This window comes from Peromyscus leucopus, chromosome 2, assembly GCF_004664715.2.
Source record: "Peromyscus leucopus breed LL Stock chromosome 2, UCI_PerLeu_2.1, whole genome shotgun sequence".
In the NCBI taxonomy this organism is placed as follows: Eukaryota; Metazoa; Chordata; class Mammalia; order Rodentia; family Cricetidae; genus Peromyscus; species Peromyscus leucopus.
The window spans coordinates 136,352,968-136,380,941 of NC_051064.1; the positions used below are offsets into that span (position 1 = coordinate 136,352,968).

At 50.1% G+C, this 27,974-nt stretch overlaps 1 protein-coding gene across 3 annotated transcripts in view; it reads right to left on the reverse strand.

Moving 5' to 3' along the window:
• Positions 1-3,689: 3,689 nt before the first annotated feature.
• Positions 3,690-27,974, reverse strand: part of Nipal3 (NIPA like domain containing 3) — a 38,177-nt gene continuing 13,892 nt past the window's right edge. The window contains exons 4-13 of one of the 3 annotated variants that reach the window (XM_028875453.2): positions 26,932-27,103; positions 23,676-23,735; positions 21,713-21,858; positions 17,734-17,830; positions 13,895-14,030; positions 12,077-12,165; positions 11,101-11,164; positions 9,219-9,313; positions 7,381-7,412; positions 4,285-4,370 (exon numbers count right to left, since the gene is read on the reverse strand). In XM_028875453.2, coding sequence (XP_028731286.1) covers positions 7,396-7,412; positions 9,219-9,313; positions 11,101-11,164; positions 12,077-12,165; positions 13,895-14,030; positions 17,734-17,830; positions 21,713-21,858; positions 23,676-23,735; positions 26,932-27,103 — 876 coding nt within the window. In that variant the 3' untranslated portion in view covers positions 4,285-4,370; positions 7,381-7,395. The other 2 variants (XM_028875451.2, XM_028875452.2) reach the window with 2 other exon arrangements.

A 27,974-nucleotide genomic window follows, 5' to 3' on the forward strand; every position in this document is an offset into this window, starting at 1 on the left:
GCTTGCACTTTCTGTGTATTTATCAGCTGACCTTCTGCTTGCTGTGTTTTGAGATTTTTATAAACCAACAGTAGAGCTGGGAGGCAGTGGCGCACACCTTTAATCCCAGCACTCAGGAGGCAAAGGGAGGCTGATCTCTGTGAGTTCGAGGCCAGCCTGGTCTACAGAGTGAGTTCCAGGACAGCCAGGGCTACACAGAGAAACCGTGTCTTGAAAAACTAAAAAACAAAACAAAACCCAAAAAACCAACAGCAGAACTCTGGGGCTGATGTGCCAGATAATCTTTGTCTAAATAAAGCTCAATTTTATTCTACAGCAAAAATGATGATGATGATGATGTGATAAAGAATGGGACTTGGGAATTGTGATTTGACAGAAATGTCTCTACAGGTCCCGATATTTGAACACTTGGTCCCCAGTTGGGTGCTGTTTGGAGAGGTTCTGGAACCTTTAGGAGGTGGAGGCTTCCTGGAAGAAGGGTTTTATACCTTTGCCCACTTCTGGTTTGCTTTCTCTGCTTCTTGATGTGAAGACTCGGCCCCCTGATCCTGCTGCCTCCCCACCATGCTAGACTGTCACCCCCTGGAGCCCGAGGTCAAAATAAACTTTCTGGTACACGGTGCTTTTGGCCAGTGTTTTATCTCAGTAATGGAAAGTAACTAATACAGGGGTACGGTTCCGAGGTAGAACATTCTGGGGCTAGTGAGATGGTGGGTAGGGGCACCTGCTGTCAATCCTGTCCACCTGAGCTTGATGCCAGGGACCCACATACATGGTGGAAGGAGAGAACTGGCCACCAATTTCACATGTGGGGCTCACGTGGGTGCGTGTGCGCACACACACTCACAATGTAAAAAACATTAATTCCTTGGTCACATTAGCCATGTTTAGAGTGCTCAGGAACCACGTGTGGATGGCTAGGCAGAACTGGCATGAAACATTCCACTAGATGGCTGCTGAAGTATTAGCCAGACACAGGACTCCACGGGTACTGCTGATTTTTAATTAAATACCACTTTATAATGTTATCTGCACACAGTACACACGGTTTTGTGAACTAACACATGCTGTATTAGTTTTGATGTTAACAAAATATAAGCATCTAGAGACTATATTCTAGAGTGACTTCATTTAACAAGGCGGCTCCAGTGTCAGTTAGGATTGGGTCACATTTGAAATTTGTGAGACTGCAGGGTTGGGAGGGCCTAGTCCTTTTCTGAAGGCCACCTGCATCCATTTGCATGGTGCCCTCCATCTGGATGGGTCCACTGGAAAATCCTTCTTCCTTCCTTCCTTCTCCTCCTCCTCCTCCTCCTTCTTCTTCGTTTTTTGAGACAGGGTTTCTCTGTGTAGCTTTGGTGCCTTTCCTGGATCTCACTCTGTAGACCAGGCTGGCCTCGAACTCACAGAGATCCACCTGGCTCTGCCTCCTGAGTGCTGGGATTAAAGGCGTGTGCCACTACTGCCCGGCCCAGCATTCAGTTCACTGATTCCCCAACCCCGGTGCTGAAAGTGAGGGTGTCATCAGGCTGCAGTGTGGGGTCAGGGCTCCCCTCTTCAAAGAACAAGAACACTTGTTCTCATGTCTAGTCATGACCCAGAACCCCAACCTGCAGACAGAACAGTGAGCCAGCTTCGGGGTGGGAGAGGAAGAGAAGAAATGAAGCTTGGCCCACATTGGAAGAAATGAAGCTTGGCCCACACTGGATGACCTGGGTGCCTTGTGGCTGGCAGAGAGGCAGCAGCAGCGTGGCATTTAATGTTACCAGGAGAGTTCAGATGGGAGTTGGACAAGGTAATACACGGCCATAATCCCGGCACTCTGGAGGCTGAGGCAGGAGGATTGGGAGTTCAAGACCAGCCTGGGCTACATACTGAATGCCCGTCTTCAGGGTGAGCGTAGGTAAGAAGGGGAGTGACTGGTGGTGTCAGAGCCAGGAGTGAAAACAGTCAGGGCTGCGGGTGGGAAGTGGGTAGCCCTGCTGTCCGCTGACCCCTGGGGGCCAAGCAGGGCGTCTAGGACAGGGTGGGAACTCTGGAGACAGGTCTCCCACTGCCCCGCGGCCCCGCCCCATCTCCACTCAGCTCTCACGGTTCAGCTTGTAAGAGGGTGGCCACTGTCCCCAACCTAAAAGCCATGGAGCTGCCCAGGCCCAGGAAGCAGTTCCTGGGTGGCACTGCCCACCCCGCCTGCCTTCCTGCAGTTACAGTGCGTGTGTACCTCAGGCTGGCCAGGGCTAAACAGCCCACAGAAGAGGGAGGGAAGGGGCAGAGGGAGGCTGGGCACACATACCATGCCCAAATGATGGGTGCCCACCTGGGTTTGCCACACTTCACCTCCCCGCTCACTTCTTTATGTACACTGCTAGGCACTGACAGGCACTATCAGAACAGAAGCAAAACCTGATTTTAACTCTCTAATCTTAGCTCTTTCTGCCACCACCTAGGAATGCATGAAAATCACCTCCAATTCTGAACACCCTTTGAGTTCAGGGGCCAGCCTCCCCAGGGCCTCTGTGACTCTATGCTTCTCCGTGGCACAGCCTGCCCCACTCAAGATTATGTGTCTCCCTCTGTAGGCCTGGAGAGCAGAACTATGTGGGCTAAAAAAAGGGATTAAAAACCCCTCAGATGTTGCTGAGCTGAGTTGGAGAGTCCTCTCTCTGCTGCCATCCCAACCTCAGGCACGTAAGCCACAATACAGACATGGTCAAGATGGAATACAGAAGCGGCAGAGTGCTGGAGTCAGAGCACTGTTCGGGCGGAAGAGCTGTGACGAGGATGGCCTATCAACATTGACCTATTAACACTGTCACCTTAGAGTGGGGTTCACTGGGTAGGGGCTGCCGCAGGTCCTAGGGGGCCATCTAGCTTGCCCACAGAAGCCAGAGAGGGCAAGAAATTGGAGGTTTGGACCTCTGGCAGGGTGTGTCGCCCCTCTGGATTTAGTGGCCCATGAGAAGGCTTCTGAGGGAGAATGCTCTCTGCTCTATGGGTTCTGGGACTCAAGATCTCCTGTGATGCCCACTAATAATGGGTCCCACTCCAGGTCCCCTGAACCAGGTCACTACAGGTGGCATGAGGAACCCACATTTTAAACAAATCCCTATGGAATTCTGATGCCCATAAAAGCCTGCAAGCCTTTGCCTGCCACTCTCAAATGCGCTTATTGGTCCAGGGTCCGAGGTGGGGGTGGGGGAGCTAATTATGAAAGAGACAGGAAGAAAGCTGCAGACCGGTGTGTGAAAATACCTGCTCTGTCTGGACCAAGCTGGAGGCCAGAGACCCCGGTGGCCCAAAGATGGGAAACGGCAGATGAAGCTTAGCGGGTGGTCTAAAGGAAGAGGAAGGGGGCAGATAGATGTGGATCTGCAGGAGGGCTCTGGACTCTTCCCAGGAGCCAGGTGTGCCCGTCAGAGTGGCTTGTCCTGCTCGGACCTCGGCACATTCTCTGTGAGGCTGGACAGGCAAGTCACTGGGAACTTTTCTTACCAGTTTGAAATCGAGAGGGCTGAAGGCACCCCCCCCCCATTCCTGTCCCCTTCGCCCTCTGCCCTCTTGACTTCTTTGGCTGGAGGACACAATGAAATAAATCATCTTCACAGGACTCGAACCGAGCCGGTTTTCAGAACAGGCCCAGCAGACACTCCCCACCAGGTCTTCACAGAAGGAAGGCCGGTGCACACCACCACAGTGCAGATGACAGCTTGTTCCACTCAGGGCTGGCCCTGCTGGGCCCGGCAAAAGGGACACCAATAAATACAGTCAGAGCTACGGACTCATGAGTGAGCCAGGTAGAGCTGAGGCGTGCGTGGCGGGTAAAGACCGACTTTGCTGGGTTTGCAAAGAGGGAGCAGACTGTCATGTTTCCGCTCTAAGGAATGTGTGGTAGCCTGCAATCACCACCAGAGGCTCACTGACCGTCCAAGGAGGTAAAACGGCTTCCACCCCCACTGGGCTAACCTGCCACACAGCTCACCTGGGAGACTCCCCAACTATTTGAAACTTCCAAGGTCAAGGTCATTGAACAGCTTCTCTGTCAGAGACGAGGGCCTCCCAAGATCATCTTGCAGAGTTCTCAGTTTAAAACCGGGATGCTTGAAAGGCAGGTTGGACAAAGGGTGGAACCGTGAGTGGCCTGTGGGCAGGGATACCCCCAAGGGAGGCAGATCATTCCTTCTTGGTGTGCTCCAGGACACGGTAGGGAACCCCAGGGGTGCTTCTGGAGCTATGCTCTTCCTGCATGACGGGCAGTGTGGCCGGGGTGTAGATCTCAGAAATGTTGTCATTATTTTCCAAGGCCCCGTAGGAAAAAGAAGCTTTGAGGTCAGGCTGGACCGTTGTCCCTTTCGCATGCATGTCCTGCATCCCTGAAATGACATCCATGTCCCCGGTCATCACGGAGGAAGGGAGGCTTCGTTTCCCCCTCTCCCACCACAGACCAACCAGAGCTCAAGGGCTGATCAAGTGCAGTGCTGATCCCCCAGATGCCTTAGAGTGAAGAGGAAGGACTCATGTTTACATGGGAGGAAGGAACGAATTTGCATCCCAAGCGGCAGGTGGACAGGACAGAACCCCGTGCCCCGGACGTGGTAGATGCCACTTTGCTGTTGAATGAACTCAGGGATCCAGGAAGCTTTCTTACTATTGAGGAAATAGGGCGACTTTTGCATCCTGGATACCCAGCAGTGTGAGAGTGGCATTGTGATGACTGGAGGTAGTGTTTGACCTTTGACCTTAAGATTCCACATCTATATGCAGGGTGAGGTGTGATTTCCAATTCCATTTAGGGGAAACAAATACCCAGTTTTGTTCTTGTTATTGTGTTATTACTGTCCTTAGAGACGGGGTCTCACTTTATAACCCTGGCTGACCTGGAACTTTCTAAGCACATCAGGCTGGCCCTCAATCCACTGCCTCTGCCTCCTAAACGCTAGGGTTATAGGCAGGCACCTCCATGCCTGGCTTAAAGAACTTAAACTTCAATTCCTGTGACCTTCTTCTACAGTCCCTCCAGGGGATCACTGGGAGGCCAACTCTTTCCCTCACTCAATGCCAAGTGTCTCCCGTGAAAGGATGGTAGCAGTCGGCCTCTCACTGCCTGGCATTCCCTCCGCACTGGGCTAACACCGCACAGCCGGAGGCCGACATCAGGCGCATTGGCGGTGACTGAGGCGTGCTGGTATTGAGATAGCAACATGTGCTGTTTCAAATGTTCACCCGATTTTGTCTCATCTGACCCTTGAGGCCATGGAGAAGGAATACAGAGAGCTGGAAGCCACTTACCCGAGAGCCACAGCTGTTGAGAGGCAGCGGCAACGTTTAACACAAGGGTGTTTAAATCTAAAGCCTAGGTTCTTAACTGGAGTGGTATTCGGCCTCCCTACAGACTGAACTTAATCCCTAACCAACTCTAGGACAGAGATAAACTAGTACCCTTACTTCCTGGATTAAAAAAAAAACACACACACACAAAAAAAAACCAGGTTCCAAGAGGCAGAGTAGTAGCATGCCCAAGGTCATACAGCTGAAGAGCAGCCGGGACCTAGCTCAGGAGCCTGCAGCTGTAACATCAGCTGAGGAGGGCCGCTAGCCTTCCGGGTGACACAGATGCAATTGATACCTGTTTCAGGGACCAGGTTAAGAGCCGATGGTCTGTGCTTGGACAGCAGCTCCATCAGCAGAGTGCATGCCTGCTTGCCTAGCATGCACAAAGCTTTGGATCCCAAGCACCACATAAAATTGGGCATGATGGCACACACCTGTAATTCTAGCATTTGGGAGGCAGAAGCAGGAGGTTTAGAAGTTCAAGGCAATCCTCTGTCATATAGAGAGTCCATGGCCAGCCTGGGCTGCAAAAGACTCCATCTTTTAAAAAAAAAAAAAAAGTCTATGGTTTGGGGCTCATAGGTGCGGCAGAGCAGGTAAGGGTGTGTCTACTGCTCAGGGCAGAGCTAGTTTACCAAGCATTGTATAGCTTTGAATTTTGTCAACGCCTCCAGTCTTATACCACCAGTCCACACGAGTGTGATGGGTGTGGATATGCACTGTAGAACATGGGGTATTTAGGGGTACCTATTAGGAGTCTTAGGTTTGGGTTGGGGGGCCTGAGGAGAGTTCAGGATTTGATGCTGTTAGGAAATGGGCTACTTCTGTCCCCGAAGACCTTACAGATTGTCTTTTAGAAGACTGGTTAGGCCTTAGGCTGTGGTATAAGTCAGCACTGACTGGCATTCAAGCCGGGCTAGGAACAGCACCTCTGCTTTCCGTGGTTTGGACAATGTTCATGCTGGGTCTGTATTCAGACATGGTAACGGAGTGCTCTTGTCTATGTAGACACCCATCTGGATGAGCATGGCTCATTGATTGAGAAATGGTTTCTATTGGGCCAAGGACAACAGAGCCAGTGGAGGCCCCATTGAGCCTGATGGCCAGGGCTGCTGTTCTCTTTACCCATCCAGGAAAGCCTCCAACTGTGATGTATCCTGGAATCTGAAGTCACCAAACCACACAGTCAAAGGCCAGACCACATGACCAGAGAAACCAAGGAACTGGAGAGGTGGCTCTATGGATGAGCAGGCCAGTCAAGTGCTGAAATACTGAACTCTGTATGTGTGTGTGCGTGTGCGTGCGCGTGTGTACAAATGTGCCCGTGGATGCATGTAGAAGCTGGAGGTTGATGCTGAGTGTCTTCCTTGACCACTCTCTGCTTTGGGTTTTTTTGAGTCAGGGTCTTGCCCTGACTCTTGAGCTCACTGATGAGTTACTCTGTCCCTGCCACCACTAGCACTTTCCACACCCGCTGCTGGGCCGGGCTTTCATGTATGTGGGTGCTGGGGATCTGTATGTGGGTCCTCATGCCTGCAGAGCAAGGATTTCAGGCAGCGAGCCATCTACCCAACCCCAAAACTTCTAAGTTTTTCAAGAAAAACGGAAGCAAAGGCAAAGTTCATCAGGCATCTACTACATCCCAGGCACTGTGCCCAAAGCCTTGACACACATGCACCCCATAACCCAGAGATGAGGGGCCCCGTTTATGTGTGAGGATGAGAGGCCTCAACACGTCACATGGCGGAAGGTGGCAGAGTTTGAATCTGAATCAGGCCACGTGAACACCATGCGTCCAGCAGGATTGTCTCAATTGTAGCTTCCATCATCAACGCCTCATTTCCTACTGGTCATGAGGTATAAGAGCCACACCCACAAACTGGTCATGGAATCCTGGTATCTAGGATCAGCTGATGTCACCCCCTACTTCCCATCAGAGAAAGACATCTGTATGTATGTACATAGGAACATGTGTATGGACAGACACACAGTTTATAAACACACAGACACACAGGGACATACACATACTCGCACACAGAGTTGACACCTCACCTATCTGGGATTCAGCTATCCAGCGCCCTCATCTATCCGGAACACAGCCGAGAAACAAGGAAGTAAGCAGAAGAGGCATCTGAGCAGCCAGGTTCGACGTTAACACAGTCCACGCACTTACAGCCCGAGCCCTGAACTGCCAGGAGAAACCTCAGGGCCCCACTCAGCCACTCTGCGTTTATCCACGCGTGGCTGAGTCGGGTCACATGGCAATGCTGTCATGGGGTTCTCTACTCCTACTCAGGCAGGCTGGCCACAGCAAGCAGGGCAGATGGCAGCTTAGTAGAGCAAGATAAAACAAACAAACAAACCAGTAAGAAGCGGATGCAGCCGGGGCCGCTCGACACGGGAGCACATCGACCAGTCGTGAGAACACACTTGGGTCATGGCACCGGAACCTCAAAGCTCAGTGGGTCGCGCTGCTATGCAGCCCAGGTTGGTCTCGAATGCATGATCCTTCTTGCCTTAGCCTCCCAAATGCTGGGATTGGAGGTGCATGCCACTACGAACATTTAAGAACTGCTCTCGACTAGGGAGTATTTTATGTGGCTGACATATGTATGTGTTCATGCCATGTCCACAGATTATGTGACTGGAGAATGGGTGATTATGCTGTGGAAAATGTAGAAGAAGATTCAGGCATGACCTGGCGGCTAGCCTACCTGGCATATTGCACCTCTAAATAAGAAGCATGGCACACCATGCTCCTAAAGTCAGAACACTGAATTCTGAAGTAGCCTGAGTAGCCAGTTCCTGGCCTGGAGATGATTCTGCACTCCACTCCCCTGCCCCCTTTTTAGATTTATTTATTTATTATGAATACAGTGTTCTGCCTGCAGGCCAGAAGAGGGCACCAGATCTCATTACATCTGGTTGCTGGGAATTGAACTCAGGACCTCTGGAAGAGCAGCCAGTGCTCTTAACTGCTGAGCCATCTCTCCAGCCCCCATATATCTTCTTTAATGTGCTTTTTCTGCATAGAGATCCTGATGGTATGAATGCTCACTGTCCAATTCGAGGTAATGTGCTAAGCAATCATAGTTGGCTTCCACAGTATACGTGGTTGCTCACATGCAATAAAGCAGACGGGGTTCCCTGAACATGTCTCCAGGGTAGCTTATGTCTGTGCCCTTTACTAACTCACGGGCACTGCTGCCTTGTTGGGGGAACACCCCAGTAATGGCGACAGAGAGTCGCACCTTATGTATTTCAAATAAAGGTTACCTTTGGGTTGCAGTGGTAATGTTAGTTGACATTAATAGCCTGAAGAAATGATACCAGCCGAACTAACCGCTAATCCAGTGTTAACTGTCCCACTCAGTCTTCCTAGCTCACCACAAGCCCCACTCTTCCCTAGCACCTTGTGTTTGGCTGACTGCTGAATGTTCTCGCCAAGGCTAAACACCATCTGAGCTGGTGTTCTCAGGGTGGGCCCTGGGAAAGCACCATGGTGCAGGATGGAGTTAGAGCGTTGGATTCACTCATGTTAGTTCTCTTCCTCTCTGTGACCACTCTGTCTCTGTTCGCCGGCTCAGGGCCTGGTACCGCTGATTGGAACCACACATGGTGTGAGTCAGGGTTTTCTTTCGAAGACCCCGTGACAGACTTGGGAACTGGCAAGGGGTTCTCAAGGCCGACCGAGGTGCCTCAGTCATCACCTCCTCATTAAAAGGGATACAAACCAACAAAAAACAGCTAGAACTCACGCCACAGCACATCTGTCCCGCACCTCGTTTCCAACACCAAGTAGCAGTCACTCTACAAGGGCAGCCAGCAGGGCACGGGGTGGGGGAGGTGGGGTGGGGGTGGGGTGTGGGTGGCAGAGGGGGCACTGTTACCTGGCATGGCGTCCATGGAAATATAGGGCTCGAACGGAATGGCCTTCTTCCTGTTTCGAGTGATTAAGAATACACCTAAGAAGGCGATGAGGCACCTGAAGATAGGAGACAGGAGAAGAGGAGGAGGAATGAGACCAGGAGCAATGGCGAGGGGAAGGGGGACTCAAGGGCAAGCGGCTGAGGGCCAGCTAAAGAGGAGGTTGAGACCACGAGGCCTGCAACCAGCAAGGAACAGACACTGTGCATAATAACAGCTGGGGGGGAATGGGGGGGGCGGGGGAGGGGTGCACACATCACAGTCCCCACAAACGGGGTTCAGAGTTGTTGATAAGTCTCCAGGGGAGCCCGGTGGTAGTGGCGCACGCCTTTAGTCCCAGCACTCCAGAGGCAGAGCCAGGTGGATCTCTGTGAGTTCGAGGCCAGCCTGGTCTACAGAGCAACATCCAGGAAAGACACAAAGCTACACAGAGAAACCTTGTCTCAAAAAACCAAACCAAAACAAAACAAAACAAAAGTCTCCAGGGCAAACGCCTGCAGCATGTGGCTGGTCTGCTTCATTCCGGCCAGTGTTCTCAAAAGCATGTCTTTTAAAAAGCCCCATTTTTTTAAAACTAAAAACATTCATTTTATATTTTATTATTTTTCATTTTTTTTGTTTTTTCGAGACAGGATTTTTCTGTGTAGCCTTCACTGTCCTGGAACTTGCTCTGTAGATGAGGCTGGCCTCAAACCTTCCTGTCTCCGAGTTCTGGAATCAAAGCCACCACTGCCTGGCTTTAAAAAAATTCTTTATGATTTGAATTCAGTCAGTATAAAAGTCTAGCAAAATGCAAATGAATAAATACTAGGAAGTCCCTTTGTCTCCTAATCCAACTCCCTCAGGGGCTGGATATTCTTCAAGCACTTGCTCTCTCTCTCTCTCTCTCTCTCTCTCTCTCTCTCTCTCTCTCTCTCTCTCTCTCTCTCTCTCTCTCGCTGGCCTGGAACTTGTTATGGAGATCAGGCTGGCCTGAACTCACAGATTTAACTGCTTCTGCCCCACCCGCCACCCCCAGGGCAGGTGTGTGCCTCCACCTGACTCAGTTTTCCTTTTCTTTCAGTTTATGTAAACAAGCAGCTGCTCAAAATCAAGGTGCAATTTACAAGCAGTAATGTATAAATCTCAAGAAGGATGGATAATGTGTGTGTGTGTGTTCACCTCCCAGGTCAAGGTCAAAAGATTTCTATGCCTCTAAGTCACTGGTTCTCAGCCTTCCTAACGCTGTGACCCTTTACTACACTTCCTCATGCTGTGGTGACCCCAACCATAAAATTACTTTGTTGCTACTTCATAACTGTAATTTTGCTACTATTATGACTCATAATGTAAATATCTGGTATGCTAGAGATCTGATATGTGACCCTGTGAAAGCATCATTCAACCCCCATAGGGGTCACGACCCACAGGTTGAGAACCACTGCTCTAGAAAGTTCTATGCAGCTGTGGGTGACCTTGAACTGGTCCTCCTGCCTCTGTCTTCTAAGTGCTGGGATTAGAAGTGTGTGTCACAATGCCTGGTTTCATTCGGTGTGGGGATGGAACCCAGGGTTTGGAGCATGCCAGGCAGGAACTGTATCAAAAGAACCCTCGCCCAGTTTCCTGGAAGGACCTGTGTCTTCTCCTCTTCATGCCCCACCACGCCCAGAGTCTCTACTGCCCGACTTCTCTCCCCACGAGGTACATTTACCAGAAATGACAAGAAGAGAGAAGACTGCAGGCCTTTGCGGGGAGCAAGCTGCTCACTTTGGGGGCCAGCACCCTCCAGCTAGCAGCTCTCCCAACTCCAGGAGCAGGGCTGAAGCAATGGGGGGGGGAGGTCTGGCTAGATGGGGGGTGACTCACCCCAGTGCAAACAGGCAGATGTGCAGAGCTTCCTCCCCCAGGAAGTCCAGGTAGAAGATCGCACCTGCACAGTGGCGAGGGAGAGAAAAGATCACGACCGTTTCCAGACCTGCCTCGTGCCCGCCCGGGGAGGTCTGGTTATCGGCTCTTCTGTGCAGGTACCAAAGTGACCAAAACCACTAGGACTGACAAGTTTGGAGGCAGACAGTCTTCTCTGACGGCCCTCTCAGGCTCTTTATATCTCCATATTCAAACAGACTTTTGGGATGGTATTAAACCGCTCCAAATAGCAAAGTTCTCGTAGATGCTTCCTCTAACAGCATCTCCTACCATTAACCACAGGTCACGATAATTTCCCTGCCTCAGCTTCCCAAGTGCTGGGATTACAGGCTCCAGCCAGCGTCCCTGGTCTGTTTGTTCTTTCCTTCTTCTCCTCCTGATGCCCCTCCCCCTCTCCTCCCCCCCTCTTTGACAGAATCTCATGTAGCCCAGGCTGGCCTCAAACTCCTTCTATGTAGCCAAGGATGACTTCGAACTTCTCCTTCTTCTACCTCCCAAGTGCTGGGATGACACATATATGCAGAGCCAGACCTGGTTAATGCAGCATGGAGGATGGAACCCAGGGTTCTGTGCACACTAGGCCAGCACTCGGCCAACGGAACCACATCCTAGCCCCCATGACCAAAACTGTTGAAGAAGCCCTGCCCAGAACCCGAAAGCAGGAGGAAGAGGGGATGTTTGGATTGTACATGTTGCAGTTCCAGAGAGGAAGTGTTATTAGGAAGGCAGAACTAAGGCTTAGAGAAGGTAAACCGATCATTCCCTGATCCCACACCCTCCAAATCCCACACCCTCCACAAAAACTGCAGGCAAGTCCAGAAAGCCCAATCAGTTGAGAGGTAGGCTCCACCCCCACCCAGGGACAATGCCCCTCTGCTTAGGCAAGAGACGGAAACTCAGTAGCGGCTACTCTTACCTGCTGTGATGGCCGCAGTGGTGGACAGGATGTAGCCAACGCTGGCGATCAAGGAGGAGTCATAGATCTGAGACGCTTGACTCAAAAACCTGCAACACACAGGCACTTGGGTCAGTGGGCTAAGGGGTAAGAGTGGAACTTGGGGTATAAGGCAAGGCATGGGGGAGGGTTTCTAGGTCTATAAGAGTGGCCTCTCCCTATTACAGGGCACTGGGCATCCCAAGATTTGGGGTCTGAGCTTGGCCCACAGACTGAGGCCGGTCTGCAGCATGCCTCTGACTGTATGACTCTGGCCATTGCCACGCCCGTCTGCCCTTCTCCTCACTCCTGATCCCCACCTCACTGGACAGAGCTGCTCCTGGGTCCCACACACATCCCAGGACACTCTCCCGGGACTTGTCACATCTAGCCCAATGTTGTAATTTTTAAAATATTAGAAACATATTTTAGTGGTTACCACAATGAATGGGAGAAATATAGGAGAGGGTCAGCATCTCTCCTCAGCTATGGCAGACACCACCTTCATATGGGAACTGATGCTCTCTGATTCCCTGCTGACATCCAAGTCGGCACTGAACAGCTGTCCACAGGGACATTAGCCACCAAGCCAACCGTCTGTGCATGGGCTGTGTCCCTGAGAGCAGTGAGGAGGACTGTGGCTCTGGGTGCTGGGAGACTGTCCTGACTGGGAGACCAGAAGTTCCTGAGGGGTGGCAGGAGTCCCTGGTTGCCTGTGTGACCCAGATCTCTCAGCACAGAACCTGTGTGCTTGGCTATAGCACATGGGAGGGCTATAATGGTGCTGAAGGGCTAAAAGTCATAATGGTAGAAAGGGCGGTAGCGATAACGCTGGTAACGTGTGTGGACACCGAGCTGGGGCACCCCAGGCAGATCTGTGGGTGTCAGCTGCAGAGGGCGAAGCTGAGCCCCAGAGAAGCCCGGTGAGACTTGGTGGAGCAGATGCAGAGGGGCCCACACTGGGGGTCTGACGTCTAGGATTAGCTCTCGACCTTCATGTCCTGGTTCTAATCTCCCTCTGCCTCCCAACATGCGACAGACAATTCCATCTCCAGCCGTGCCCCCCAGAGGGTGCTGTGAACATAGGTGAAGAGAAGATGGGGGCCCCCATGAGCATCAGCTGTTGTTATGGTCCTCAAGGTCAGGTGGCTGGTGGGTGCTGAGCCCAGGCCAGACCAAGGAACCTGACCTCCAGGCTGGTTCAACCTCACCCACCATCTTGAATCCTGGCTGACTGACTCAGGTTGTCGCCTACAATCTTCATGGAATGCCGCTCCCTTCCAGTCCCCTGGCAGGGCTCTAGGACTCAGAGGGGGCAGGACTGAAGTCTACTCTTAGGATTTCAAAGATTCACATCACCCATATTCAGAGGTAGAAACGAGTGAGCATGCATTCTTTTCTCTGTGAGGATCTGGGTCAGAGTTCTCAAAGACAGGAAATGACAACTCTATTCCTCCAAGCAGACAAGCAAGTGATTCCTAGGTGACTGCAAGGCTTCTCTTCAAGTTCCCACAGGGCAGATGACAGGAAGTGAGCCTGTTTCTCATACTTTGAGGTAGAAGGTGCACTCGGGACAGGGAGGGGTGCGTGCGTGCGTGCAAGCGTGCATGCGTGTGTTTGGACTCCTTCTCCCAGGTGTGTGTGAATTTGGATTCCACTCGACCACCTCCCCCACCCCCCCACCCCCGCCACGAACTCATCTCCACCCTGATGCTAAACTGGTTCCTGGCATCTTCTGGCTCCCCTACAACTTCAGGACCAAACAGAACCGGGCCCAGAAGTGGAGGCAAGGCAACGCACGTGGCCTGGTAGATGGCAGTGGCCACCATGCACACGAACATCACGTAGAAGATGGGGTAGTCCAGCTGCAGGTTGCCTTGGATGGACAGCACGAGCATCCCTGCCACAGCCTTGACCGTCACCACCGTCATGGAACCTGCGGAGAGCAAGCCAGAGTGTGGGCGGCCTCAAGAGAACGTGAGGAATCAGATCCCGAAAGGACCTGGGGACAGAGGTGAGAGGGCCATGGAGCTCCCGTGGTAAGAAGACATCACTGGCTAGGTCTACCTTGCCCAGGACCCCCAGGGGGCTTTTGGGAGCCCACTACCTATGATGCGACACCTCATGCAGCCTTGAGGCAGGGGGAGGGGCTTGGACTTGCCTCTACTGGATGTGCCTCCCCATGGGAGGCCTTGCCTTCTTGTGGAAAGGAGAGGGGGGTAGATTGGGGTGGGATGGGGGGCAGGAGGAAGGAAGAGGGGGATCTTTGATTGGTGTGTAAAATGAATGAAAACATTTTCTTAATAAAAATTAAAAAAAAAAGAATAAAAAAAAGGAGGGATGTGAGGTGCCCACAGCTATTTCTAAATGTCACTTCACTGTACCCTAGTGGGCATCAAGTTCAGGTCTCTGTCCCCAGACTACATGGCTGTGGGGAGCGGGGTGTGGCTCTTTGAATGGACACACAAACTTCCCGAGCCCAACTTCTGCTAATCCAGGATAATAGGTGAGGAAAGAACTCAGGAACTGGGGCTTCAAAATGCTCAGTCACGTGCATTTTCTGTGGGTTTAGGGACTGGAGAGATGGCTAAGTGGTTAAAAGCACTGGCTGCTTTTTTAGGGGACCTGAGTTCAATTCCATCACCCACATGGCAGCTCACAATCATCTGTAAGTCCAGATTCTGGGGATGTGACACATCTTTGAGCCTTCATGGCAATCATACACACACACACACACACACACACGGAATACCCCCCCCACATACACGGAATACCCCCCCAAACACACACACATACACACACGGAATACCCCCCCCCACACGGAATACCCCCCCCAAACACACACACACACACACACACACACACACACACACACACACACACACACACGGAATACCCCCACACACAAATAAAAATTACAGATAAATCTTTTTTAAAAACCTCTTTGTGTGTCTTCCAGTTGTTTCAGTTGTTTCTCTCTCCCTCCTCCCCTCCCCCTTTAGACAGACTTCTCACTGAGTCTGGAGCTCGTCCATTTGGCTAGACTGGCTTGCTAGTGAGCGCTGGGGATGCTCCTGTCTCTGCCTCCTTCCTGCAAGGGTTACAGGTGCACAGCCTGTACCCATTTTTATGTGGGTGCTAGGGACCCGAATTCAGGTCCACAAGCACTCTGTTGACGGGGCCATCCCTCAAGCTCCTTCCATGTATTTCTTTACCCCAAGAAGTCTCTAGTGTTCTGTAACTTTATGCATATGCAAATTCACATCCAACATGTCTTCACTCACTTCAAAATCATAACTATGTAACAATGCATTTATATGATATGCACATGCACCTTATATGCTATAAAACATGCACAGGAAATGTAACCACTTAAAGGATGGGAGGAAAATGGCGGAAGTTATGTTTTCTTCCAGTACATTTCACAAATGTCGTGACTACCTCACTACGAAGACCCACTGCTGACCTCCAAGTGGCTTCAGCTCACAAAGTGCCACATCTCCTGCCACGCTGGAGTTAGATAAAACAGCTGGAGGAAGAGACGGAGGAAGCCACAGCCCTGGCTGAATTGCTTTGCCTCCGCCTCTGTCAGCTGCCTCATTCGCTTTCCTCTGCCAACAATCCAGCACCCAGTGCCTTCTGGGACCCTCAGCCAGTGTACCAGTTTGCAGGCGCCGGCAGCCATTGACGTCCAGCACGCATCATCATACTGTCCACGCTACCAAACAGCAGAAAGGCCATGAAGGAGGGGATGTTGATGACTCAGGCTCTAACCACCACAAACAAAGTCACAGCGGAACAGGGGACTGGCTTGTGCTGCAACCTGGGTACACCTGAGACTGTTATGTTCAAACGAGCCCGTTACAAAAAGGCCTCTTAGGGCCAGGTGTGTAGTGTGCACCTGTAGTCCTAGCACTTAGGAGGCTGAGGCAGGAGGATGAAGAGTTCAAGGCTAACTGTCTACAAAAGAAGATCTTTTTTTTTTTTTTTTAAAGCTGAAGATGTAGCTCAGTTGAGAGGGGGCTTGTCTAGCGTGCACAAAGCCCTGGGTTCAGTCCCCAGAGCTGCCTAAACAGGGTGGATTGCAATCCCAGCACTCAGGAGGTGCCAGCTGGACGATGAGAAGTTCAAGGCGGCAGCACAGAGATTTCAAGGTCAGCCTGGGCTGCCGGGCACCCAGTCTCAATACAAACAAACGAAGAGCCACATCAGGATATAATTCCAGTTATAGAAGACGTTCACAAAGGTGCATTCATACGCAGAAGGTAGGTTAGTGTTTGCCCGGTGCTGGGAGGCCGCGGGATGGGAGTCACCGGCACTGAGTATTTTAGAGGTGAAAATGTTCTACGATTAGATTGTGGCTGTGCGAATCTATGACTACAGTAAACCCCACTCAGTGGCTTACCTTGAGCAGATGAACCATGTGGCATATGAATTCTATCTTAATAAAGCTGTTTTTAAGAGGAGAACAAATAATGCCAGTCTGTCTTCAGTGACAGGTATCTGCATGGTTTGGGGGGCCTGTCATCAAGGTGGGGTGAGGAGAATAACATGTGGGTGCCTCTGCCCATATCAGTTAACCTTCCTCCCAACCGGGTATTTTCCTTGTCCGTTTTGGAGTGTGGTAGAAAGGGGAGACACCAGATGGCCAGCCCTGTCTCCTGCTCTGTTGGACACTGGTGACAAGCAGCATCCTTGCCTCAGTCTGGGGACCATTTCCCCGCTTAGCCCCGTCTCTTTAAAGTAAGGAGAACCTGTCTGTTCGGGCTCCATTCCTGCCCTGTGTCTATACAGTCCATTGCGGATACTGCTGGACAGTTCAGAGGTTGCTCTGAGGTGACCTCTGACCTCACTAAACTTACTCTCCTTGCTTCTTTTTCCTGTTGGGTCTCGGTCCACACTTCTGTGGCTGTGGCCCATGGGTTTGCTCACTTTTCTCTTGCTGAAGACAGTCCTCTCAAGAGTCACTGTGTGGACCTGCAGTTCTGGACCCTTAGAAGACTTGAGATTTGAGCCAGAATGTGAGAAATGGTAGGAGCTACCTCGTTCAGCTGGAGCCCTGCTCCCTGTGGAGTGACCGCTGTGGTGTTCCCCAAAATATTGTGCACCCTAATAAACTTATCTGTGGTCAGAGAACAGAACAGCCACTAGACACAGAGGCCAGAAAATGGTGGCACACACACCTTTAATCCTAGTATTCCAGAGGCAGAGATCCATCCGGATCTCTGTGAGTTCAAAGCCACACTGGAAACAGCCAGGCATGGTGACACACGCCTTTAATCCCAGGAAATGATGCTAGGAAGCAGAAAGGTATATAAAGTATGAGGACCAGGAACTAGAGCCTTTTAGGTTTTGAGCAGCAGTTTAGCTGAGATCCATTCGGATGAGGACTCAGAGGTTTCCAGTTTGAGGAAACGAGATCAGCTGAGGAATTGGTGAGGTGAGGTTGGCTGTGGCTTGTTCTGTTCATCTGATCTTCCAGTTCACCCCAATACCTGGCTCTGGGTTTGTTTGTTTTTTTTAATAAGACCTTTTAAGATTCGTGCTACAGACTGTCTTGAACTGGCCTTATACAGAGCCAAGAGCCATGAGTAGGGGAGATGGGGGTGGCAAAGCCCCATCATCCAGAAACTGCTTACCAAGCAAGGCCACCAGGAGGAGAATCACAATGATGCTGTTGGCGTTCCTCTCCTTGTAGAAGTACAGGAGCAGGCAGAACAGGACGATCACCACCAGCTGTGGAGGACACCAGCAATCACCCAGCACTTAGTCAGGAATTCAAAGTGTGTCCCCCGTCCCGCCCGGGCCCCAGTGTGTGTGTGACTAAGCAGAGAAAGAGCAGGACAAGTGTTGGGCCCAGGGGCACCCTTGGGAGGTGGCCGTAGAAGGAGTGAGAGTTCGGGGCTGGCTTGGGCTGCTCAGGGGGTTCAAGGCTGGCCTGGGAAACTTAGGTCCCATCTCAGAATAAGAAAGTAAAAAGCGGCTGGTGCAGACAAACGGTAGAGCGCTTTTCAGGGACATCCTAGGCCCTGGGTTCTAGATCCAGCAACCAAAACCCAAACCAAAAAGCAAAATGCCACCCCCAAACGAGACCCGTACTCAGGGAGCCATTTGGTCAAACAACAGGAACACGTTCTTTGTCACTGAGCCTCAGCTGGACACAGCTCCGAGAAAGAGGAAGACTGCTGGGTATGGTGGCCCACCTGAAATCCCGGCACTGGGGAGGCAGAGGTGGGAGGGTTTTGAGTTATAGGCTAGCCTGGGCTATGTGATGAGACTATGTCTCCAAATATAAAAAAGGAAGATGAGTGGAGTTTGGGCATCGCAGGCTGAAGTTGCAGCTGTCTCTAAATTGCTGATGTGACCCTAGGCAAGTCTAGACATCTCCAAACCCCTGCTGCCTCCACTGCACAGTAGGAATGATCCCACTCACAGGGCAACAGTCAGCGCTGTGCTGGGTGAACGCTCCCATGCGTGTGCCAGGGTGGGGGCTCCTCTGTTTTCAGCTATTGCCTGAAATAACTCTTTTTTTTTTTTTTTAAAGCATTTATTTATTTATTATGTATACAGTGAGTGTTCTGCCTGCAGGCCAGAAGAGGGCACCAGATCTCTTCCCTGACATGCACGAAGCCCTATGAGGTGCTGGGGATCCAGCCCAGGGCTTCGTGCATGTAGATGGTTGTGAGCCACCATGTGGTTGCTGGAAATTGAACTCAGGACCTCTGGCAGAACAGCCAGTGCTCTTAACCTCTGGGCCATCTCTCCAGCCCTGAAATGACTCTTTGTGACTTGCCAGTGAATGTTAGGACAGCACTTGGTGCTAAACCCTAAGAGGGTAGTGCATGTGTGGGCATCTTGGGAGAGACCAGGAGTTGTGAGCCAAGCTCAGTGACCTTCCATACCCACAATGTCCAGCATTTAGGGAACCCCCCCTAGACAAGTATTTCTTGAGTTTGGTTCAATCCCTTCATGCTGTGGGATGGTCTTTCTGTACACTATGAATATATGTTGCTCTCACTGGCTGATAAAGCTGTTTGACCAATGATGAGGCAGAATAAGGTTAGGTGGGACATTCAGACTGATGATAGAAATGAAGAAGGGCAGGATCAGGGCAGATGCTTCGAGCTGTGCAAGAAGCAAAATGTGAAAGAACTGGTAAGGCATGGACCATGTGGCAATACAAAGATTAATAGAAATGGGTTAATTTAAATGTACTAGCTAGATAGTAATAAGCCCGAGCCATTGGCCAAGCATTTATAATTAACATAAGCCTCTGAGTGATTATTTAGAGCAGCTGCAGGATGGGGCAGGACAGAGAAAAGCCTCTGGTTTACACCTTCAACCGGTGGCAATGCCTTACTGCCAGGCCTGGTGAAGTCACCCAGCCCTCCAGGGGGCATCTTCCATACTCTGGGTGACTCATTCGCAGCCTCATGCTGCACCCCAACAACCCCAAGTCTAGTCTCTTGCTATTTCACAGAGAAGGAATGAGACTTGTCCAAGGCCACACAGTACACAGGCTTTGAGGCCAGCTCTCCCTGAGTGAGAGGGCTGTTTCGGGGTTAGACTCTGCTAAAACACTTCCTGTTAGGGGGTGACTAGAGGCAAGGCAGACACAGCCCTGGCCTCCAGAGATCCCGTCCTCTGTTTTGTGGGCCTTCTGAGGCAAAAAGGCATTCTGACTGCTCAGAGTTTCAGTGTCTCCATCGATGAGATCAGGAGGAAAGCAGCTTAAAGAGTTGAGGGAATTTGAGACACATAAACCCATTTTGCACTGTGTGGACATGAGGCCAGCTCACAGCAACAGCTGTGTGAGCACCAGGGATGTTTTCTTTTTTAGTGTGTTTGTGTATCTGAAGTAGATAGAACACTACTCTGTCCCTTGGCTGCCTATCAGCTGTGTGATACTTCAAAAAACAGCATTCTTACATTGTTTAAATTCTTAGCTTAAAAAAAAAAGCTGTTTTTAATTTTATTTATTTATTTGTTTGTTTATTTTTTGAGACAGGGTGTCCAAGTCCAAACTGGCTTTAAATTGACTATGTAGCTGAGGAGGGCTTTGAACTTCCGATCCTCCTACTTCCCTCTCCCGAGAGCTGGGATTATAGGCATGTGCCACCACACCTGGTCTATGTGGTGCTGGGGATCCAGCCCAGGGCTTCGTGCATGTCAGGGAAGAACTCTGTCAACTGAGTTTTTTTTTAACTCAGTTTTTTTTTAACTCCCTCTTTTATCATAAAAACTTTTTTTTTCAATTTCCTATTTTTTTTGTGCCTTTCACATCATGCCTCCCAATCCCACCCATCTCCCCTACCCCAATAAAATAAAATAAAATTTAAGGGAAAAAAAAGGAAGAGGGAAATCCCATCACGGAAGCTGTAGTGTGACACAGTGAATCACACAGTTTATCCATACATTTTTACATGCAGGTGATCATCGTAAACGATCACTGGTCTGGTTCGAGGCCCCTGGTCTCTGCTACGCCATTGACGCTGGGCCCTCCCTGTGACTCTTCCTAGACGTCCTATTGCTGCCCTGTGTCGTGGAGATCACAGATGGGGTGGATGTTGGGGTGGACAAACACATAGCCCTGGTTCTGGTCCTGGGTAGTTGCAGGGTTGGTCAGCCTGCCAGCTCCCCCCTGTCCTCACCACCAGGGTGAGCTCTCCAGCATTGTCCTGTCGAGTTCACCCCTTGCAGCGATGAGCAAGGGGTGGGGTCAGTTCTGCTTTCACATCCTCAGGGTCCTTCTCCCATACATACACCTTCAGGGCCAGCTCTACTGTGTGTCCAGGTGTGGCATAGGGGCCACCCTCCCAAGGGCTGCAGCTGTGAGGGGCAGGGACAGCTCTCCTGCTCTTATGACTTCAGGGCCAGCTCTTCCATCTGCCTCAGGCATTGATGGGCTTTGAGGGGCAGATGGGCAACGGGGTGGGGGGGACCTCTCTTCCCCACCCATGCCCGCCACATGACTGGTGAGTAATGAGGATAGCTCTCCCATGCTCACAACATTACCATAAAAACTTTAAAAGCTAGACCTACTGGAACAGCTACATGAAAAGCTGAAGCAGGAGGATCAAGACCTTAAGCCTGGGCTACACAGAGTTCAAGGATAGCCTGGGCAACTTAGTGAGATCCTGGTTCAAAATTTAAGAAGTAAAAAGAGGACCAGGGGCGTGGCTCAGCGGGAGAACTTGCCTAGCATATGTGAAGCCTTAGGTTTGATCTCTAGTACCACAAAAAATAAAAATAAAATTAGATGCACGATGTTAACATTTTGGACACGAGAGAATGGAGTAGAAATAAAATCTACATCCTAATCTAATCTCCTAGAGACAACTACCCAGAATTTCTGTTTCTCCACCTGCCCTCACAGACACGGGTTGTACACACACCTTCACAGCCCTCTGCTGACCCAAGACTGGCAGTGTACCGTGGATGGATTTGGATGGTGCCCAGGACAAACGTGGCACCAGTCTGACATGTGAACCCAGCACATCCTCAAGCTCAGTGGTCACACTGTGCCTCAGTGATCCCAACTGCCAGCTTTAGGGTCCAGCGAATGGGACTTGATCCTCTTTCAGCCTGTTCAAGCAGAAGGATGGGACCTTCACTTACCATGTACAGCAGAAAAGGCCAGCTCACGAGGTGCTTGGCAATGTTCTCGCCTGTCATTTTCTCGTGACTATTGGGTGCAAATGTCACTAGCAGGTAGGTGCCCACGATCGCCAGACCGCAGCCAACAAAGGACAAGACATAGCGTCCTGTGGGGAGGGAGGGAGGATGGTCAGGGGCTCAGGGCTTGGGCCAGGCACAGAGGGGGCCCTTAGGAAGTCAGGGCAGCCTTGGCCTGTGTCCTGGCTAGTTTTATGTCAACCTGACACAAGCTGGAGTCATCTGAAAAACGAGGGACCCTCAACTAAGAAAATGCTTCCACAAGATCAGGTGGTAGGAAAACCGGAGGCATATTCTTAATTAGTGACTGATGGGGGAGGGCCCAGACTGTTGTGGGAGGGGCCACCCCTGGGCTGGTGGTCCTGGGTTCTGTAAGAGAGCTGGCTGAGCAAGCCATGGGGAGCAAGCCAATAAGCAGCACCCCTCCATGGCTTCTGCATCAGCTCCTGCCTCCAAGTTCCTGCCCTGCTTGAGTTCCTGTCCTGACTTCCCTCGGTGAAAGACTGTGGATGTGGAAACGAAAGGCAAATAAACCCTTTGCTCCCCAACTTGCTTTTGGTTGTGGCATTTCATCATAGCAACAGAAACCTTAACTCGGCCTGTGACAGGCGCCTGGCACTGCTTGTATTTTTGGTTGTTCTTTACTTGAAAAGAGTAACCTTTCTTAATGTGTTCTTTTAAGCTTTATTTGTATATTTTTATGTGTATGAGTGATGTGTCTGGATGTATGTGCACTGGTGAGTACCTGATGCTTTTTGGAGGTCAGAGGGCATTAGATCTGGAACTGGAGTTATAGACAGTCGTGATTCAACATGTGGGTCCTAGGAATTGAACCCAGGTCCTCTGAAAAAACACCAAGTGCTCTTAACGACTAAGCCATCTCTCCAGGTCCCCTTAATATGTGTGTGTTTAATTTGTTTACTTACTTGATTTGATTAACTTTCTACAAAACTTTTTAAAAATTTATTCTATTTATATGGGTGTTTCGCCTGCATGGAGTTACAGGTGGTTGTGAGCTGTCAAGTGGGTGCTAAGAACCAATCCCAGGTCCTGTGCAAGAACAGCCAGGGCTCTTAACCACTGAGCCATCTTTCCAGCCCATTTTTTTTTAAAGATTTATTTTTATTTATGTATATGCATGTGTATTTGTATGCCACCTGTATGAAATCAATCACAGGTATATGATATCATGCTTATAATGTTATGGGGAGAGTTCATCATGGTATCTTCACATGTGCTTATCATGTACTTTGTGCACATTTACTCCCTTAAATGTCATTCTAAATATCTTAAAACTTTCTTGGTTTCCAGTGGAGGGACCTCAATTAATGTAACACTGAAGCCCCTTGATCTACAGGTCCATGTTTCCCTGAGGAGGCTAGAATTATCTATAAAAAAATTATCTATAAAAAAATGGCAACTTGGATCTTTTTTTTTCCCTTCTGTGCTTCTAAATAATGTGAGACAATACTTCTAGGTCAATACCTTTACTCTGTAAACCCAGATGTTTCTGGGGTGAGGGGGCCAGGCCCAGGTCTAGCTGAGCTAGAGGAATCTTTCGGGGTGGGGGGGATTGTGAGCAGGTTCACTAGGCTGCAAGCTCAAATTCAGCCTTTAATCACAGTGAAGCAGAGTTTCTGGCCTCCTAGGTCTAACTCCCATGGCTTTAAAACCCAGGGAAGGTGTGTTTTTGTTAGGTTTTCTAAAACCCCAACAACAGAGGCTCAATCATTATTGACGGAAGGGAATGAAGAAAGGCTAATCTTCAACAGGACCACAGACACAGCTGTGATCCATAGCCAGGCTGGGGACACTTAACATTCACTCCCAGGAACACGGAACCCAAAGGAGAGTGGGAGGTGGAGGGGCTGTCCATGGGGCCGGCCTGGCTCCGTCAGAGACTTACTCACAAAGTCCTTCGGCTTCCATTTTTCTTTGATGAATATGATTCCGATGATGGCGCTCGCTGGGAAAGGCCAAGCACAGAGAAGAGGAGTAAGGCTGCAGTCAGGCAGAGGGGTGGCTCACCCACCCTCGTCCTCTGGGGGGCACGTTTGCATGGAGCCTCTTGCACTTGTCCCCAGAGATTTTTAGAATTTGGTTTCCTTCAGCCTCAGCCACTCCCATCCGTGAGAGAGGACCTTCTAGAGCCTTCTGTGGGATTTCTCATAAGCCAGGGTCCTGGGCCCTGAGCGCCCACTGTGCAGCTGGTAACTTCCATGTGTGATTTTTGGCATGCTCAACCTTAGAGGTGGGGGCTACCATTAGTCTTATTTGATAAATGGGGATCCTGAGGTTAAAAGAGGTGAAGCTGATATAAAAAGGCAAGATTTGAACTCAGGACCAGAGCCTTTCTTCTTCTTCTACTGTATCCTACCTCCCTCATGGTGCTTGTCTTACTCTATTGCAGGGTCACAACTTAAACTCCTGTGACCGACCTAATGGACAGGGCTGGCAGCCACTGTGAATGACTCCATTACTAGCCCAGCTCGGCCTCTCCTGGCTGTGTGACCCTGGGTAGGTCACTTCCTGAGTAACAGTCTTCTACTCTATGAGATGGTGTTCTGGGTCTGGCTGCACCAACTTGCTGTCACATATTCAGGCGGCCACAGGGGGCTTGAACTTGGCCACGGAAGCGGAAGAGCAGATGCATTTACAGCATACAATTCAGCAATCCGAGTGAGAGGCCCTTCTCTCCCATCTTAGTGATCACTCCTATCTCCATTTCCTTTTCTCTTCTCACCCCCCCACCCCGGAATCGGTCCACAAACCCCACTGAAAACTACTACTTCTTTGAGTTGTAGGGCAATAAGATTCTAAATGCAAATCATTTAGCATACAGTAAATGTTCATAATAAAACGATTCTTGTTATTGAAGTACTTGGAACATTGATGGAAAAGTCCTAAGTAGGCAATGGATGAGCTGTTACTATGTTAAGTATATTTCTCATAGGGTGACCTCAGAAGCTCAAGGAGCTTCTTAACCTCCAGTGGCTGGCTGACCCCCAAATCTTGCCACAATTCACCCTACTTATTTATTATTGCACTGGGCATCAAAACCAGAACCAAACCTGGTACTGACTAGGGCCATCATTTTGCATCCCAGCTCTCAGCCTCTAAGTTTAAAGTTGGTTACTTACTCAAAATCAAAGACTAATATTTATAGCGTTGGCCCCTCAGTCACTTATTCCTCGCTGTGAATGAAGGTTCCAAGAGGTCTTTAGGGACCCCAACAGTGGACAGAACAGTGACAAGGACGTAAATCTAACTATCGATGGGGCTCGGTGATGGCCTGAATGCAGGAAGCAGTCCAGAGGACAACAGGGGAAGATGGAGATGGCTAAAGACCTCGCCTTAACCAGAGACATTCAAACCACTTTAGAAAAAACGACTGGGAAAAGAAAAAATACTGGTCCGGCCTGGTAGCTGAGAGGTAGGCACTTGCCCAGCAGGTACAAGGGCCTGGGTTTCATCCCCAACACTTAACAGAAAAGATCCTGGGTGGGAAAAACTCAGCACAGCTCCTGCAGACCACCAGGTCACCAGCTCTGCTCAACAAAGGGGGATTCTTCCAGAGCGATTCAGAAATCCAATCAAGTTTCCCATTTTCCAGTTTCTTATAATTGGTAGTGGCTGCCTGCAGAACAGAGAATTCTGAGGTCCAAAAGCTTTGATCAATTAATGATGTCTGCCCTGAGCCCATACATGAGCCACACACAGGCCCTCCTGTGGTGAAGAGGACCTTGAATTCAAGGAGAGGTGAGACACCAAGATTTGCTGTTTTACTGAGAGCAGGGGAGAGCCAGGCAGAGAGGGGCTAGCAAAATGAAGGAAACATTCTAGATGAGTTCCAGCTCCTGGGCACGGGAGGTGACTGTGCACTCATCTATCTGTCTCTATGAGAATTGGATTTCATGCGTGACCTTGGGGCATTAAAGCTCTTCATCTTTGGTCGGTTCAGGTGCTCTGATGTGGAAATCACGGGAAAAGGACAGGTGGGAGAGGTAATGATGGCATGTGACTGGCAGAGAAAGATCTGAGCATGAATGAGTGCTTCTCAGAGGTGCAGAATGGTGACCAGATGAAAGTTTAGTATGCATTGTTAGTGTGAAAGACGTTTAGATTAAGGCTTAACTTCCTTTTGCAAGTGGTCATAAAAACAATTCTAAAAAAAATGTTCTGAATCTTAAACACGGTCTGGAGGTGGAGACCCTGGCTCATATCCCTGCCCTGTTACTGAGCGGCTGTGTGATGTGTGCCTTACTTCCTGCATCTGTAAAATGGGTGCAAGGTAGGAAGAAGGAAGCCCAGCAGAGTGCTTCAGAGCTGGGCCTGTGTATGACACGGATGCCAGATGCTATTGCCAAAGCAAGGGTGTTTTCTTACTGTCATTGTTTTGTTTTGTTTTTACCATCATTTATTTTTAAAATATTTTATTTTATTTATTTATTTATTTTTAAAGATTTATTTATTATATATACAGTGAGTGTTCAGCCTGCAGGCCAGAAGAGGGCACCAGATCTCATTGTGTAGATGGTTGTGAGCTATCGTGTGGTTGCTGGGAATTGAACTCAGGACCTCTGGAAGAACAGCCAGTGCTCTTAACCTCTGAGCCATCTCTCCAGCCCTAAAATATTTTAAATTAAAATATAATCACATCACTTTCCCTCTTCCCTTTCTCCCTAAGCCCTGTCCACGTCCCCTGCTTCACTCCCTCTCAAACCGATGGCCACAAGAGTGCTTTGTTTTTTAATATTGGTTTTTTTGGATGGGTGTTTGACCAGCATGTATGGTCGTGTATCACATGCATGCAGTGTCTGCAGAGGCCAGAAGAGGGCATTGGATCCCCTGAGACTGGAGTTACAGTCCATTGTGAGCCCCCAAGTGGGTGCTAGGAACTGAACCTGGGTCCTCTGTAAGAACAGTCAGTGCTCTTAACTGCTGAGCCATCTCTCTAGCTGCCAAGAGTAGTTTTGTGTTGTGTTTTGTTTTTTTTGAGACAGGGTTTCTTTGAGTAGCCCTGGCTGTGCTGGGATTAAAGGTGTGCGCCACCACCACCTGGCCCCAAGAGTGGTTTTTGAATGTGAGTGCTCTGAGCTTCATGGTGGCACTTGGGCCACACCGACGATGGATCCTGGGTGAAGAGAAGGCGGGGGGCTTACCTATAACTGAGACGGCACTGAGGGGTACGATGAGGGACAGCGGGGCGAAGGCGTAGGAGGCGAACACGCCCAGCTCGCCCAGCAGCAGCAAGAGCAGTCCCAGCCACCATGTCTTGGTCTTGAAGTAGGCCCGGGGGTCCTTGGAGCCTGCCAGGCGGATATGGCAGTATTTCTACAAGTCCGAGAAGGAATGCAATTAGACCAGATGTTTGGAGAAAATCAAAGGCTCTGATGAGGAACCCAAGCTGATGCTCCACTTTTGAAAACCATATGTGGGGCCTTGAGTTGGGTTTGGGGGAGATGTGGGTGAGACCTGGAAATTGGCATTTCTTTGTATGCATGCATATTCACATGTATGTAGATATGCATGCATGTGTATGTGTGTGTATGTAGGCTAGAGAAAACAATCTTTCACCATGGTTTTTGACAAAGTGACTTGGTGGCCTGGGCTTGACAAGTAGCCTAGGCCGGCTTGCCAGTGAGTCCTGGTGATTCACCTGTCTGCCACCCCAGCACTGGGTTACAAATACACACCACCACACCTGCTGTTTTTACAGAGGCTCAGGGGATTGAACTCAGGTCCTCAGGCCTGCAAGGCAAGGGCTTCACCCACTAAGCTATCCTCCAGCCCCTCTGTTTTTCTCGAGACACTGTCTCATGTCGCCCAAGCTGGTCTTCACATTTCAATCCTCAGGGCTGGAGAGATGCCTCAGTGGCTAAGAGCACTGGCTGCTCTTACAGAGAAGCCGGGTTTAGTTCCCGGCACCCATATTGTGGCTCACAACCATCCATTACTTCAGTTCCAGGGGATCCAGTCCCCTCTTCTGACATCACAGGCACCAGGCACACACATGGTACACAGACATACAGACAGACAAAACACTCACAAATAAATCTAAAAAAAAAAAAAAGAAAAAGAAAAAGAAAAAGAAATTGAAATCTTCCCGCGCCCACCTCTTGAGTTCGGGGATATCAGGCATGCGCCACTGTGCCTGGAGCTCAGGGCCTCGGAGAACCTCTGAGAAATCTAACAGAGGACATTT